Source organism: Rhinoderma darwinii, chromosome 1 (genome assembly GCF_050947455.1).
Source record: "Rhinoderma darwinii isolate aRhiDar2 chromosome 1, aRhiDar2.hap1, whole genome shotgun sequence".
Classification (NCBI taxonomy): Eukaryota; Metazoa; Chordata; class Amphibia; order Anura; family Rhinodermatidae; genus Rhinoderma; species Rhinoderma darwinii.
Window position 1 is genome coordinate 40,660,841 of NC_134687.1, and position 15,760 is coordinate 40,676,600.

Here is a 15,760-nt window from a genome sequence, read left to right on the forward strand (position 1 = left end):
GCTTACAACCCTCCAAATTCCAAAATGTGCGACAATGCAGTAGAATAATTCTTAGTGTCAGGTATAATACAAACTGTGAATTCACACTACGGGGATAATAAACTCAGTGAGGTCATAGTACAGTGATGTCACAGCACAGGGATAATACAGTGATGTCCCAGCATAAGAATAATACAATGAGGGATAATGAACGAGGTGTACTTTTAGTACAGAGTTAATAAACACAGTGATGTCACAGTACAGAGTTTATAAAGAGTAAAATCTCTGGAATGGGATAATAAAGATTGTGATGTCACAGAACATGCCATGGGTGATAACAATTCAGAGTTAATGCAGAATATGATGTCACAAAACAGGAATAACAAACACAGTAATGTCCCAGTACATAATTAAAGGGACACTCTGGCAAAACTAAACTTTCCCATGTGCTCCATTATGGTATTCCACGTGTCAGTCTCTCACCTGTTATTTATCGCTATATATCAGACTGGGATGGTTGCTTAGCAGCAGTGTGAATCCGTTTCGGTGACTACTTTCTCTACTTGATTCTATGGACATCTATGTGTTACCCATCACAGGCTTCAGCAGTTCCTGTACCACACTAGTTTTGCACAGGGGTGGACAGAAACGTCTATCATCAGCCACCACTGATGCTTCGGTTGCTGTCACACAGGTATAATGTAAAAGAATATAGTGCAGCCTCCCTGTCTGAAAACTTATGGTTTCTCAGCGTACTTAGGAGAATTTAGAGAGAATGATAATCACAGTATGCAGAAATGATATGGTCTTTAGCTGGTCATCTGATGCTGTGCTGAAGCATTATAGGCTTGATAGCAAAGCAGAGAGGAAGAGAAAGCTGGGGAAATCTAAGAACCAAGATGGAGGCTTTTTTAAAGCACAGACAAGGCAGCAGTTCAAAAAGTAAAGTACAGTATACATAAACAATAGTGAAGAGTGTGGTATATAGTCAGGTGGGGGATGCAGACATGGAAAGTTGTTTCTACTGGAGGTCTTCTTTAATAATAAACATTGTGAAGTCCTAGGAAAGGGTTATTAGACACAATGATGCCACAGTATGGGAATAATGCACTTGTGATGTCACAGAACAGGGATGATAAACATAAGGATGTCACCTGTAATGGCTAAGAAGCACAGTGCTGTCACATGGATAATAAACTCTGCATCATAACACACAATGACATTACTGTAGAGACGTAATGAACACATTGATGTCACTGTACATGTATAATTGAATGCAATGATGACAAAGCACAGGAGTAATAATTGCAGTGATAAAGCTAAGGGCCCAGGTGCATCTGCACATTTTGCACCCCTTTATGGATATGTTCCCGCTCTTACCCATGACTATGAACTGGCCACCTAGGTCAGTGGTTTTAACTCTGTATTTTTGGGTTAACACTTTCATATATTGAACTTGAATAGATGGAATAGGATGTTTGTCCTCCAGAAACTGGAATTTATCATTATAGACAGCAGTGTTTGAAGGTCTGTTTTTCTTTTTTTCTGGTGTCTTTAGGAAGAGTCAGAAGATCTTCTAGATTTCTTACATGCTACCAAAAAATATCACATGAACAAAAGACTTGCTCTACGAAAGAACTTGTTATTCACCCTCCAGATAGGTGACAGCCGCTCTCGCTGTCTATTGAATTCTGCGGCTACACAAATTGCAAACCTTATTAACAGGACTGAAAGGTAAAGATTACAGTTTTCTGCCATATCGGGAGGGATAAATGAAAGCATAAATCTCTACTACTAGAGGAGGGGGGATATGCAGGAGTTCAGTACATTCTTAGTATTGTAAAGGGGGTACACAGGATTTTGTAAACCTATACACTCTGTGACAAACACCCACACACTTGAGAAAGGCTCAGGTTGTGTGTGCCGAAACGTCGCTCTTTTGGGGTCAATAAAGCACCCTCTTTTTTCACTATAAGCCTTTGTGAGTGCTGCTTATTTACTGCTTTTTGTCTAGAGGGACAGTGGTCAGTTCCCTAAGGCTAAGCCTGTGCTGCTGGAATCTATCTATCTATCTATCTATCTATCTATCTATCTATCTATCTATCTATCTATCTATCTATCTATCTATCTATCTATCTATCTATCTATCTATCTATCTATCTATCCACACACACACACACACACACACACACACACACCCACACCCCCCCACACACACACACATACACACACACACACACACACACTAGTCCTTCTCAATGAATTCGAATATCATCAAAAAGTTAATTTATTTACATAAGCCCAATTTGTTGGCCTACTGAAAAGTATGTACAGGTCTTTGGACCACTGAGCAACAGTGTTGGTCCATTGTGTTATATCAAGTCCAGAGTCAGCGCAGCCGTCCAGCAGGACATTTTCGAGCACTTCATGCTTCCCTCTGCTGACAAGCTTTCTGGAGATGCTGATTTCATTTTCCAGCAGGACTTGGCACCTGCCCACACTGCCAAAAGTACCAATATCTGGTGTAATAACCACAGTATCACTGTGCTTGGTTGGCCAGCAAACTCGCCTGACCTAAACCCCATAGAGAATCTACCGGGTATTGTCAAGAGGAAGATGTCAAACACCAGACAAACAATTCAGACGAGCTGAAGGCCACTATCAAAGCAACCTGGGCTTCCATAACACCTCAGCAGTGCCACAGGCTGATCGCCTCCATGCCACGTCGCATTGATAACACCTCAGCAGTGACACAGGCTGATCGCCTCCATGCCACGTCGCATTGATAACACCTCAGCAGTGCCACAGGCTCATCGCCTCCATGCCACGTCGCATTGATAACACCTCAGCAGTGCCACAGGCTAATCGCCTCCATGCCATGCCGTATTGATGCAGCAATTCATGCAAAAGGAGCCCCGACCAAGTGTTGAGTGCATATACTGTACATACTTTTCAGTAGGCCAACAAATTGGGCTTATACAATATTCAAATTTTCTGAGACATTAAATTTTGGGTTTTCATTAACTGTTAGCCATAATCATTAAAAGAAAAAAAAAAATGCTGGAAATAGATCACTCTGTGTATAATGAATCTATAGAATATGAGTTTCACTTTTTGAATTGAATTTACTGAAGAAATTAACTTTTTGATGATATATGAATTCATTGAGATGGACTAGTATATGTTCTTCTGATAGGGATGATATTTTTTTCTACAACAATAATATTGAGAATCATTAATGTGTCCCTCTGTATCACTACTGCACAATGTGAATATTTTCTAAAGAATCACTCCAGACAGAGCTCAGTGGGGGCTGTATTTTAGAGATCCCATACTATGCTCTGCCTTCTATACAGTTATCTGGGTTAGCATTTATAACCTTTAACTGCGGAGATTCTCAGAAGAGGAGACTGTAGGCGGGAAGGGTCCGGACAATAACAATTGTTCAGTGAATATTTTATTCTTGGTGAAGATCCACAATATAGAAGATGTTGTGTGACTGTTATGTAATATTATTAGTGGCCATGTCCTCATTGTCCTGCTGTACATTGCGCTCCTGTGCTCTCCATCATCAGTGTCCAGTGTAAGATCCATAATGGACGGAGCTTTATACAGATATTTGGGTAATTGCCTTGTCTGTGATGCCTTTTCTTCCAGACAGAAAAAACTCTGCGCCCATTCTGTCCACCAAACCAGCAAGATGTTTGACTGTGGTGGATCTCACTGTGCTGTTCTTATGGCAGAGTCCTCCCTCTACTAAGGCTGTCAGAGAACGACCTGGGCTGACATTATCCACCATGGATGACAGAGCGCTGTCCACTGCTTCTCAGATAAAGGTGTTGGACTCCCCCGCCTTGTGTAACAACACCCGGAGACAATATGGTGTCAATCCCTAAGATCTTTTTTTTTTTTCTGTGTCTGCGTCTTCAAGTAGGTTCAGGGCCTCAGCAACTGTCATCTTGGGCTGGGACAGTTCCTTCAGTTGTTTTATTGTAGGTTGCCTTTTTTATTTTTTTATTTCAAGACGACTCAATGATGGTCCTATAGGTGGTAATACTTATGGCACCCAGGCTAAATGAGCCTGGGTGTCACTGACTGTAGGGCTATGTCCCCTTAAGGGATTACCCATGAGTTAACACTCTGAGGTGGCACAAGATAATTGGCTGGTGAGAAACACATGAGGGGATGGTACTAATAAAACCAAGCGCTCTCCCCCTCCTTATCCGATTTCCCGCTACTCAGCTACTGGAAGAGTATCCTCTATACCAGGGGTCTCAAGCACGCGTCCCGCGGGACACAGAGCCGCTAGACTCTGGAATTCCCTGACATCGCTGTCCACATATGAACAGCTATGTCTGGGGCTTTCCCAGAGCCGGAGTCCCGTGCAGAGCGCTAGTATCGGCTCTGCTCCGGGACTCTGTGGAATTCCCTGACATCACTGTCCATATATGGACAGTGTGTCAGGGTCTTCCCCAGAGCGGAGTCCCGAGCAGAGCGCTAGTACAGGCTCTGCTCCGGGACTCTGTGGAATTCCCTGACATCGCTGTCCATATATGGACAGTGTATCAGGGTCTTCCCCAGAGTGGAGTCCCGAGCTGAGCGCTAGTACAGGCTCTGCTCCGGGACTCTGTTGAACTCCCTGACATCGCTGTCCATATAAGGACAGTGTGTCAGGGTCTTCCCCAGAGTGGAGTCCCGTGCAGAGTGCTAGTACCGACTCTGCTCCGGGACTCTGTGGAATTCCCTGACATCGCTGTCCATATATGGACAGTGTGTCAGGGTCTTCCCCAGAGCGGAGTCCCGAGCAGAGCGCTAATACAGGCTCTGCTCCGGGACTCTGTGGAATTCCCTGACATCGCTGTCCATATATGGACAGTGTGCCAGGGTCTTCCCCAGAGCCGAGTCCCGGGCAGAGCGCTAGTACAGGCTCTGCTCCGGGACTCTGTGGAAATCCCTGACATCGCTGTCCATATATGGACAGTGTGCCAGGGTCTTCCCCAGAGCCGAGTCCCGAGCAGAGCGCTAGTACAGGCTCTGCTCCGGGACTCTGTGTAATTCCCTAGAGCAGGAGTCCCAGTGATGTCAGGACCACAGCTGTAGTCCCAGGAAGAGCCTACTAGCGCTATATGGACAGTGATGTCAGGAGCAGAGCTGGAATCCCAGGCAGAGTGCTAGAAGCGGCTCTGCTCCAGGACTCCAGCTCTGGGCAAGCCCCTGACATCACTGTGGCAGCATCTGCGGAGGGCACTGTGGCAGCATCTGCGGATGGCACTGTGGCAGCATCTACGGAGGGCACTGTGGCAGCATCTGCGGAGGGCACTGTGGCAGCATCTACGGAGGGCACTGTGGCAGCATCTACGGAGGGCACTGTGGCAGCATCTACAGAAGACTCTGTGGCAGCATCTACAGAAGACTCCTCGGCAGTATCTACAGAGGGCACAGCGGCAGCATCCACAGAGGGCACAGCGGCAGCATCCACAGAGGGCACAGCGGCAGCATCCACAGAGGGCACAGCGGCAGCATCCACAGGGGGCACTGCGTCAGCATCCACAGAGGGCACTGCATCAGCATCCACAGAGGGCACTGCGGCCCTGGATTGTTGAAATAAGCACGTGGAGAAATATCTCAAATTTTAAACCTAGCGGTATTATTATAGTAATGTAGTATTAATTTTATAGTAATGTAGTATTATTATAGTAATATAGTGTTATAGTAGTTCAAATAAGTAATTTATTAACAATAATTTTGTGTTGTATCAAATTTGAAAGTAATGCAGCCCGTCAACTTCCCATTTTTTCTATATGCGGCCCACTTACCCTGCCGAGTTTGAGACCCCTGGTTCCCACTTGATGTAATGGCGGACGAGGCTTTACTCCTTGGGGACAAGCTGTCAAGAGACTGCTCCGCCTTGCTTACCCCGCGGTACGTTGCTGCAGGTTACTGTCTCTCTCTCTCTGAGCCTATACCTGCTAGTGGGCGGCCTTCATGGCGGTGCCGGACGCTGACGCGGCTGAGCCCTTCCAGAGCTCTGCCTCGTAAGAGCAGCAGAGCGCTGTGTACAGCAGCTTCCTTTACAACCCCCAGCTGGCTTCACTGGGTCCCGGAAAGTCAGAGACGACGTTCCCCAGGGACAGCGCCAGGCTCCTGAGGACCACATGACTTTACCTGCTACTCAATCAGGCTGGCGGCCTGCGCAGCATGTGAGTCCGGTAATGCCCCCTCCCCCAAAAGACTCTGATACACCATTTAGCAGTAAGTCAAATTTCATCTACCAGTGAGGAAATAAATCCCCTGCTATAGATAGTGCTGACAATTTTTTTTAGTGTATCCCTGGTACGCCCCAGAACGCACCCTCTGTGCCTGTACATAGACAACAAAGTGTGGAACGTAGCAGATCCCGTGGAGGCGTGTCCCATTATGGGAGAAATAATACTGTGTCAGAATCCAGGTCAGCCAGGTCCTTGAGAGAACGTTCTAGAGATTGTCGTTCTCATAAACAGTCTCGTACTCGGTGCTGTTGTTCAGAACATAGATACCGCTCTAGACGTAGAGATACTAGAAGGCGCTCTTGGGGATCGCATAGGGGCTGGTCGGTGTATTGTGCCTCTTCTTCATCGGATGGTTCGAATGGCCATCACGATGGGCATTCGCATGGGATTCCGAGATGTTTGTCGGAGAAGCAGACCGGTATCGAGTCAGCGAGATTCTTCCAGGATTCCTGCGATGTCAACAGCTGGCTTGCCGCCGCAGTCTACCATCCCGGCTTCTGATGGTCAACAGCCTTTGCCTCAGCCAACTTGTGAGTTGTCTTGTATCCAAGCTTGGAACCAAAATGCCATAAGTGAGTTTTTTGATATGTTAAAAAACATGTTAGCAAAGATAGGTGAAACGGGTTACTACACCATCGCCAGGAGTGGCATCCCCACTGCCTGAGCCGGTTATTGATAATTCGAAGAACGTTGCTCAGAGACTCATATTTTTGTGGTGTAGCACCTTTGGGTACGCATATCGCTCCCGAGGTTATAGAAAAATGAATATAATTTTAATTTGTGGATATTTGGTCCTTGGTTTACCCTGAGCAATTAACAATCGATAAAGAGAGATGTTTCGAAAAGATGGAGGATAAAAAACCAAAAGTAGCTAAAACCTATGGGAATTGGCTTCAGGCCTTCTCAATCAACGTTAGTATAATTAGTCATTGAACTTGGTATTGATACAAGCAGATGTTTCCTGGAGAGGTACTAAAGGTCTACGGTGGTTAAAAGTTCTGCCCGAGGTCGTTGCTGTCAGTCAACTGACGCAAGCTCCCATAGTTTAAGTTATACATGCAGGTGGCAACGATCTATGTTCTACTAGAGTGGCAGAACTGATTTTGATTTATATGTTCTGATTTTGATCATTTCGCGGTTTTCTTTTCTGATATGGTAATTGATTGGTCAGAAGTGGTCCGACTCCCACGGGTACTATGGAATGTTTACCTACAATTATTTGAGGTACCCACAATTATCTATTTGGTCAATATTCTTGGTGACCTCTTTTGCTGTGACTTTTTTTGGCCATTTAGGTGGTTAGGGATGTGACAACCCAGTTTTCTTCCACAGTCACCAGATGTCGGATGTTTTTCAGGGTTTCTCAATTGAAGTTTGCGGTTCAGCCTGGCCAGCACTCTCTTAGCCACCATGTCCCTGTAGTCATAGAAGTTATCAGCTAGGTTGTACTTCTTCTTCATGCTATTCCAGATGGAAGATACGTCTGAGGTTTCAGAATCTGAACTGGATGTTACTGAGCTACAGCCAAATAAGTCTGCCTCCCTCATCTTCCCAAAAATTCCCCAATATACATGATGCGCTCACCAATATCACTGCTGCTTTCTCTGAGAAAATTCCAGCAATGTACTGAACACTGAGCGAGCGAGATTCTAATACAATATCTTCGCCATGAGGCTTATATGACATCTTCTCCACGTCTAGAATTTTTCACTTAACCCCTGAGTGACCACCAATACGCCTTTTTACGTTGGTCACTAAGGGGCCTTAGGTTAGGCTGACGCCTTTTCACATGAGCCTAGTCTAAGTCCTGCATGGGTCCCCCGTGCAGGCTGGAGCCGGGGCTCTGCTGTCTGATGACAGCTGAGCTCCTGCTCCAATGCCCGCGATCGAAGTTTACTTCGATCGTGGTCGTTTAACCCGTTAAATGCCGCCGTCAATAGCGACCGCGGCATTTAACTTGTTTACAGAGGGAGATGCGCTCCCTCTGTCACCCATCGGTGGCCCGCGAATGCAATCGCGGGTCTCCGATGGGGTGTCATGGCAGCCAGGGGCTTGATAAAAGCCCCCAGGTCTGCCCTGGACATATGCCTGTTAGGACGCGCCAGAGGCACGTCCTAACAGATTGCCTGTCAGATTTACACTGACAGGCAATAATGCTCTGGTATACGAAGTATACCAAAGCATTATAGTAGCGATCTGAAGATCGCACAGTAAAGTCCCCTAGTGGGACTAGTGAAATAAATAATACATGTGAAATAAAGATTAATAATAAAAGTTACAGTAAAAAAATAAATCCATTTTTTTCCATAAAAAGTGGTTTTATTTAGTAAAAGTGTAAAAAAAAATAAAAGTACATACAAATATACAAATATATGGTATCGCCGCGACTGTAATGACTCCATTAATAAAGTTAATATGTAATTTAAACCGCAAGGTGAACACCGTAAAAAAAAACGCAAAAAACAATGGCGAAATTGCAATTTTTTCCCATTGCCCCCCAAAAAAGTCAGAATAAAAATGAATCAATAAGTCCCATGCATTTCACTGGATGAATACCAATGGGAATTTTTTGGTTAGAGCCTAACATTTAAAGGTTAGGCTCTAACCAAAAAAATTCCCATTGGTATTCATCCAGTGAAACACATATATTACTCAAGGGAAAAACCACGTATATGTACTATTGCACAGTGAATAAAATAAGTCCCATGCACCCCAAAACAGTACCAATCAAAACTACGTCTCATCCCGCAGAAAACAAGCCAAAAAAATCACTACATTGATGGAAAAATAAAAAAGTTACGGCTCTTGGAAAGCGACGATGCGAAAACAAATCATTTTAGTTCAAAAGAGTTTTTATTGTGCAAAAGTCGTAAAACATAAAAAAAACTCTACATATGTGGTATCGCCGTAATCGTACCGACCCATAGAATAAAGGTAACATGTTATTTACGTCGCATAGTGAACGGCGTCAATTTAAAAACGCATAGAACAATGGCGGAATTTCAGTTTTTTTTATAATCCCCCCAAAAAAAGTTACGAAAAAAATTATATGTACCCAAAAATGGTGCTATTAAAAAGTACAACTAATCCCGCAAAAAACAAGTCCTCATACAGCTATGTAGACGAAAAAATAAAAAAGTTATATCTCTTTGAATGCGACTATAGAAAAACGAATAAAATAGCTTGGTCATTAGGGCCTAAAATGGGCTGGTCACTAAGGGGTTAAAGGGCCATTGACTCCAAAATAGAAGCATATGTTTTAATATTGTTTACTAGCAAAATAGCCCATGTACTACATATATAATTACCTTATATATACAAAATAACTCCTATAGCAATTCAAATAAGGGGCTAGATGCTATTGAAATAAAGCATACTCCCTAAGTAACAGGAAAGGCAACTCCCATATATATATTTATACAATGAGGGGGAAAAAGGAGCATGGAAGCCATTTAGTAAAAATAAACAGCTTTATTAACACATATTGACATACATACAAAATGTTTAAAAGGTACAAAAAGGACAGGAGGACTCAATACAGTTCCAGTGTGAACACGATATGGCAGACTACCTATAACATATGGGGAGAGTATTAAACAATCCAAGATATGATTATGAGGTGTGGGTGGTAAGCATTATAATGAAAGCTAGTTACTATACCCTGACATCGTGCAAATAGTGCATAAGGGTGTACAGAGATAGATTCGAGTACTAGGTAAAAAAGTAGCGATCAGTCAAAGGACTGATAAATCCACCCTTCCCCTCTATTTACGGAGAGTCTTACCCATTTGTAGTTGGTAGGAAAGTCTGACAGCCATGCACAGAACCCCAACGCGCGTTTCGCGGTGTGCTTCCTCAAGGGGTATGAGTATATACAGTGGCGTAACTACCACCGTAGCAGCAGTAGCGGCTGCTACGGGGCCCGCGGTATGAGGGGGCCCGTGTCGCCCGCCGGCACGGGCCCCCACCATGGCCGGAGGCTCCGCTAGCAGCCGCTATGGCTGCTACAGCGCGACGCCACTGAACAGTACGGCAGAGCAGGGAGGTATCTCCCCGCTCTGCCATTAAACAAAAGACATGTATCCCCTATCCACAGGATAGGGGATACATGTGTGATCGCTGGCAGCGATAGGGAGAACGGGGGACTGAAAGTCCCCTTAAATTCTCCATCACAAACCTCGGACTTCCGGGGTCTGTGTCGGCAGCTCCGGAGAAATGAATGGAGCGCTGGTCCCGCTTGTGCGCATGCGTAACAAGCGCTCCTTTCATTTTTAGTGAGCTGCGCAGACTCCAGAAGTCGGAGGTGAGTCATGGAGAACTTCAGGGGGACTTTCAGTCCCCCGTTCTCCCTATCGCTGCCAGCGATCACATATGTCTCCCCTATCCTGTGGATAGGGGATACATGTCTTTTATTAGGACACACTGTAGGTCGCATTTTTTTGGGAGGGGGGACGCTGTATGGCGTTCCCTACAGGGGGGGGGGCTGTATGGCGTTCCCTACAGGTGGGGACGCTGTATGGCGTTCCCTACAGGGGGGACTGTATGGTGTTCCCTACAGGGGGGACTGTATGGTGTTCCCTACAGGGGGGACTGTATGGCGTTCCCTACAGGGGGGACGCTGTATGGCGTTACCTACAGGGGGGGACGCTGTATGGCGTTCCCTACAGGGGGGACTGTATGGTGTTCCCTACAGGGGGGACTGTATGGTGTTCCCTACAGGGGGGACTGTATGGTGTTCCCTACAGGGGGGACTGTATGGCGTTCCCTACAGGGGGGACGCTGTATGGCGTTACCTACAGGGAGTCTGTATTGCGTTCCCTACAGGGGGGTCTGTAGGGAACGCCATACAGCCCCCCCTTTAGGGAACGCCATACAGTCCCCCCTGTAGGGAACGCCATACAGCCCCCTCTGTAGATAGCGCCATACAGCCCCCTCTGTAGATATCTACAAAGGGGGCCGTATGGCGTTATCTACAGGGGGGCTGTATGGCGTTATCAAAAGGGGGGGTTTGTAAAAAAGGCACTATCTACAAGGGGGGGTTGTGTGACACCCGGGGGAGGGGGGGCCCCAGTCAAAAGTTTTCTATGGGGCCCAGTCTTTCCTAGTTACGCCCCTGAGTATATATAATTACCTGTTTACATTCTTCACTAAATGTATTTACAGATGTAGACATCTTTATCTTGACTTTTAACGCAACTTTAACTTGACTATTTCATGGCGTTTGTTGTGTGATATCTTGCTGCAGCGTAATATCAGAGTCCAGATAAAGATGACTATGCCCGTAATTGTTGTTAAACTTAAAATGTATTGAGAAGAAGAATATGGTTATGTTATGAATCATTTCCAATTGACTAAGATCTAATTTTAATATTCACCTTTTTCATGTACATCTCCAGTGTTACAAGTCATTTTCTATAAAATATTAGGGATCTCCGGTATCGCACATTTTTTATAATCCTCCAGCTGACTTGTGTAACATGTTTTTAGCAGGACGACCTGAGCCTCTTCAGGTATTTGCTTATTAACGGCTTACCTGCAAACGCTGATGCTGCTGCAGAATCAACTGTAGCCTCTGGTGCCGATGTGTCCGACACGATGCAGCACCTGTGAGTGACGACACAGCGTGATCTCTCGAGAACACGCTGTGTCTGCACTGCCAGAAGCTGGGCGTTCTGAAGAGAAGTGGATGATACTTCTCATCAGAAAGCCCAGCTAGTAAAAGTAGTAAACACGCCCCGATGTACGCACATAATACACGCCCAGTTGGACTTTTACTTTTAAACACACCCACTTGGACTTTTGCGAGCCTCATTTGCATAAATACAAAAATGGTCATAACTTGGCCAAAAATGCTCGTTTTTTAAAAATAAAAACGTTACTGTAATCTACATTGCAGCGCCGATCACATGCAATAGCAGATAGGGGTTGCAAAATCTGGTGACAGAGCCTCTTTAAGGCTCATTGGCCCTGGTGAAAAATTTCAGCTTGGCCCTCTCCTGCCCCGCACAACTTCTTTTCATGGCCGATGACAGAAGCCTGCACGTTATCTTAGGGTATGTGCACACGTAGTGACCAAAAACGTCTGAAAATACAGAGCTGTTTTCAAGGGAAAACAGCCCCTGATTTTCAGACGTTTTTTGAGCAACTCGCATTTTTCACTGCGTTTTTCGCGCCGTTTTCGCAGCGTTTTTTACGTCCGTTTTTGGAGCTGTTTTCATTGGAGTCTATGAGAAAACAGCTCCAAAAAAGTCCAAAGAAGTGTCCTGCACTTCTTTTTACGAGGCGTAATTTTATGCGTAGTAATTGCCGTACGACGCGTAAAATTACGCGTCGTGGGAGCAATACAGCGTTATACCCATAGAAAGTAATGGGCAGATGTTTGACAACGTATTTGAGACGTATTTTCAGATGTAAAACGAGGCAAAAAACGCCTCGTATACGTCTGAAAATAGGTCGTGTGAACCCAGCCTTAAGCTACATCTCTGCAAAATAAGTCTTGGATTTTTTTTAGAAAAGCTGTCGCAGAAATCCGCTTCTTAAAGGGGGTTGTCATCAGATGTCCGTATCAAACTAGCAACAGGCTATTATAGAGTAGGCTCACCTGATGCTAACGTATATTACCTTTTTGTCAAGAGTACCTCGATTGCAGAGAAAATAGTTTTATTCAGTTTATGCAAATTAGCATTTTGGAGCAACGAGGGCGTCATCGTTGCTCCAAAATGCTCTTACGTCGCTCCCCAGTTCAAGCCCCCTCCCTCCCTTCTTACTTTATTGACGAAGAGGCCAGGCAGTGTAATAGGCGAGTTCATACATGGCCCCTTAGTGTCCTGAACGCACCTGCTTCAGAATCAGCGCATGCGCGGTAGTGCCGATCAGAACAGTGACCGTAAAGGTTGTCCTGCGCATGCGTCATAATCGGCGCATGCACAGTACAACTGCCCCATTTTTGTCGCGATTACAAAAATCACTGAAAAAATGGCGCGTGATTGCGAAAATTGCGGCACAAAGCACAACAAAATCGGGAGAAAATTTTTAATTTGTGTAAACATGAGTGAGTGGGGAAGCACTTACTGTAGGGGCACTGTAGCGTTGGCCATAGCCCTCTGCAGTCCCTATGGAATGGGGGAATCGCTGATGATCCTACTGTAACCTGCAGGTACCCAGTAAGGCCCCATGCACACGACCGTAGAACTTGTCCGTAATTGCGGACTGTAATTACGGTCCGCAATTACGGACCCATTCACTTCTATTGACCACGGTCCCCTTCCCGTATATTTGCGGGTAGGTCCGGGCCGTAGAAAGCCTCGGCAAAACATAGGACATGTCCTATCTTTTGCCTTTTACGGACCGTGCTCTCATACTTTGTATGGGAGCACGCGCCGAAAATGTGAGTGGCTGTGTGTGCTCACCAGCGGCCAGTCATACCTGTAATCGCGGACCTTGATTTCTGCTGGGTGGAAGCAGCTTCTTTCTTTCTTGTTCCGCGGCCTCCGGTCTTCATGCTGCTTGTGCAGCAGCCTCATTGTCATTGTTTTACAGATGTGGTGCTGGCAGGCCCTAGGGCCCCCTATAGCTTCGCCACTGATTGTATCCTTTCTGACCTTTTGCTATCTTCAAAGTGGTGTCCTGTTTACACACATAGTTTCAACTCCGATTAATACATTGATTTCTCCTTCGTTTCTTCGTTTCACTTGATGCAAGGTGACATTAATCTTTCGAGCTGGCAGTCTGCAGAAAATACAGTATCTGTCTTTCTTGTACCCACCTCACAGAATTCTTTAGGTCACGTGTCTTAGCGATAACTGAACCGGGTGACGCTTTATATTCATTCTGTCACAAAAAGGACAGCTGTGGGAATTAACTTGTCCTCAAACTGGAAATAAACAATGTAATCTGTGTCTGCGGAATACAAAACTAATCCAACAAAACAGTTTAAATTAAGAATCATCTATAGAAGGTTGAGTAAATCTTTTCTGCTGTATTTGCGTTACAGTCTCAGGGTTTCCTGATTTATTCATTTTTATCAATTTAAAATATGTATACTGTATGTAATATGGAGTCATGGTTTGGTAGTCAAGCCCTCCCGGATTGAGAATTTATTAACTTTTTGGCCATGGTTTGCATAAAGTGCAATTTAAAATAACCAGTGTAATGTATTTTATCTGACATTAAAGGGGTTGTACAGGATTATAAAACATGTTGGTTTTGTTCGAGAAACAGCGCTGCATCTGTTCACAGGCTGTGTGTGGTATTGCAGCTCATACTCATTTACTTAAATGGAGCTGAGCTGCAATACCAAACACAACCCAAGGACAGGTGTGGTGCATGTTTTTCTAATCCTGAACAAACTCAACAGGGCATGATACACTCCAGATGATCAAATATTCTGGATTATTGGACAGTCGTAGAAAACTGTGCATAAATTATATAGAGCATCCAGGAAGAAAGCCCAAACTAAAATGCAAAAATGAAATATGTCGCTATTGCTGCCTTGCGGTTAGAGGAGTTTTATATTTGAGTATAATTTTTAATACATATTTTATTATATGTTGTCGATGTGTGTTGTATTGTTTTTGTATAATATGTACAGTAAATGGGAGTTACAACTGTAAACCAATTTCCCTTTGGGGATAAATAAAGTATCTATCTATCTATCTATCTATCTATCTATCTATCTATCTATCTATCTATCTATCTATCTATCTATCTATCTATCTATCTATCTATCTATCTATCTCATAATCTATCTATCTATCTATCTATCTATCTATCTATCTATCTATCTATCTATCTATCTATCTATCTATCTATCTATCTATCTATCTATCTATCTATCTATCTATCTATCTCATAATCTATCTATCTATCTATCTATCTATCTATCTATCTATCTATCTATCTATCTATCTATCTATCTATCTATCTATCTATCTATCTATCTATCTCATAATCTATCTATCTATCTATCTATCTATCTATCTATCTATCTATCTATCTATCTATCTATCTATCTATCTATCTATCTATCTATCTATCTATCTATCTATCTATCATCTATCTAATCTATCTATCGGCAGTCTTCTGCTTCAGGTCTTGAGATTCCAGATTACTTTGCAGCTCAAAACAAGAGCTGAAATTCCTGGATTATCAGATTCGCTATTTAGGAAATATAACTGTATTTATGTAGAGATTTACTAAAATAGTGATGGTAAAAAAATGTTTTTAACTGGTCCTAGCTTGGACAAGTCTTCTGTCTGATGAGGATCTCTACTTTTCAACCCTTTGGCAGCCATGGGTGATTTCCACTTTTTTGAGTACTGGCCCTTTGAAGAGTTTCATATCCGGACAGCACCAGTCCTTATAATATGGTTAGGTCCCTTGCTTTGGACCCTCTTCTATTAGCCAGAGCTAAGAGTTGATGGACAAGCAGTTCCCACCCTAGAGGACACGCTGCATCCATGACTTACATGGTATTACACTGTAATTATTATGAATGGTTGCAGTGTAATGCC

At 44.1% G+C, this 15,760-nt stretch overlaps 1 protein-coding gene across 1 annotated transcript in view; it reads left to right on the plus strand.

Annotated features, from left to right (window-relative positions):
• EVC2 (EvC ciliary complex subunit 2) overlaps positions 1-15,760 on the plus strand; it is a 156,944-nt gene that overhangs the window by 76,711 nt on the left and 64,473 nt on the right. The window contains exon 12 of the mRNA XM_075849035.1: positions 1,538-1,713. Coding sequence (XP_075705150.1) covers positions 1,538-1,713 — 176 coding nt within the window. The remainder of the gene's footprint in view (positions 1-1,537; positions 1,714-15,760) is intronic.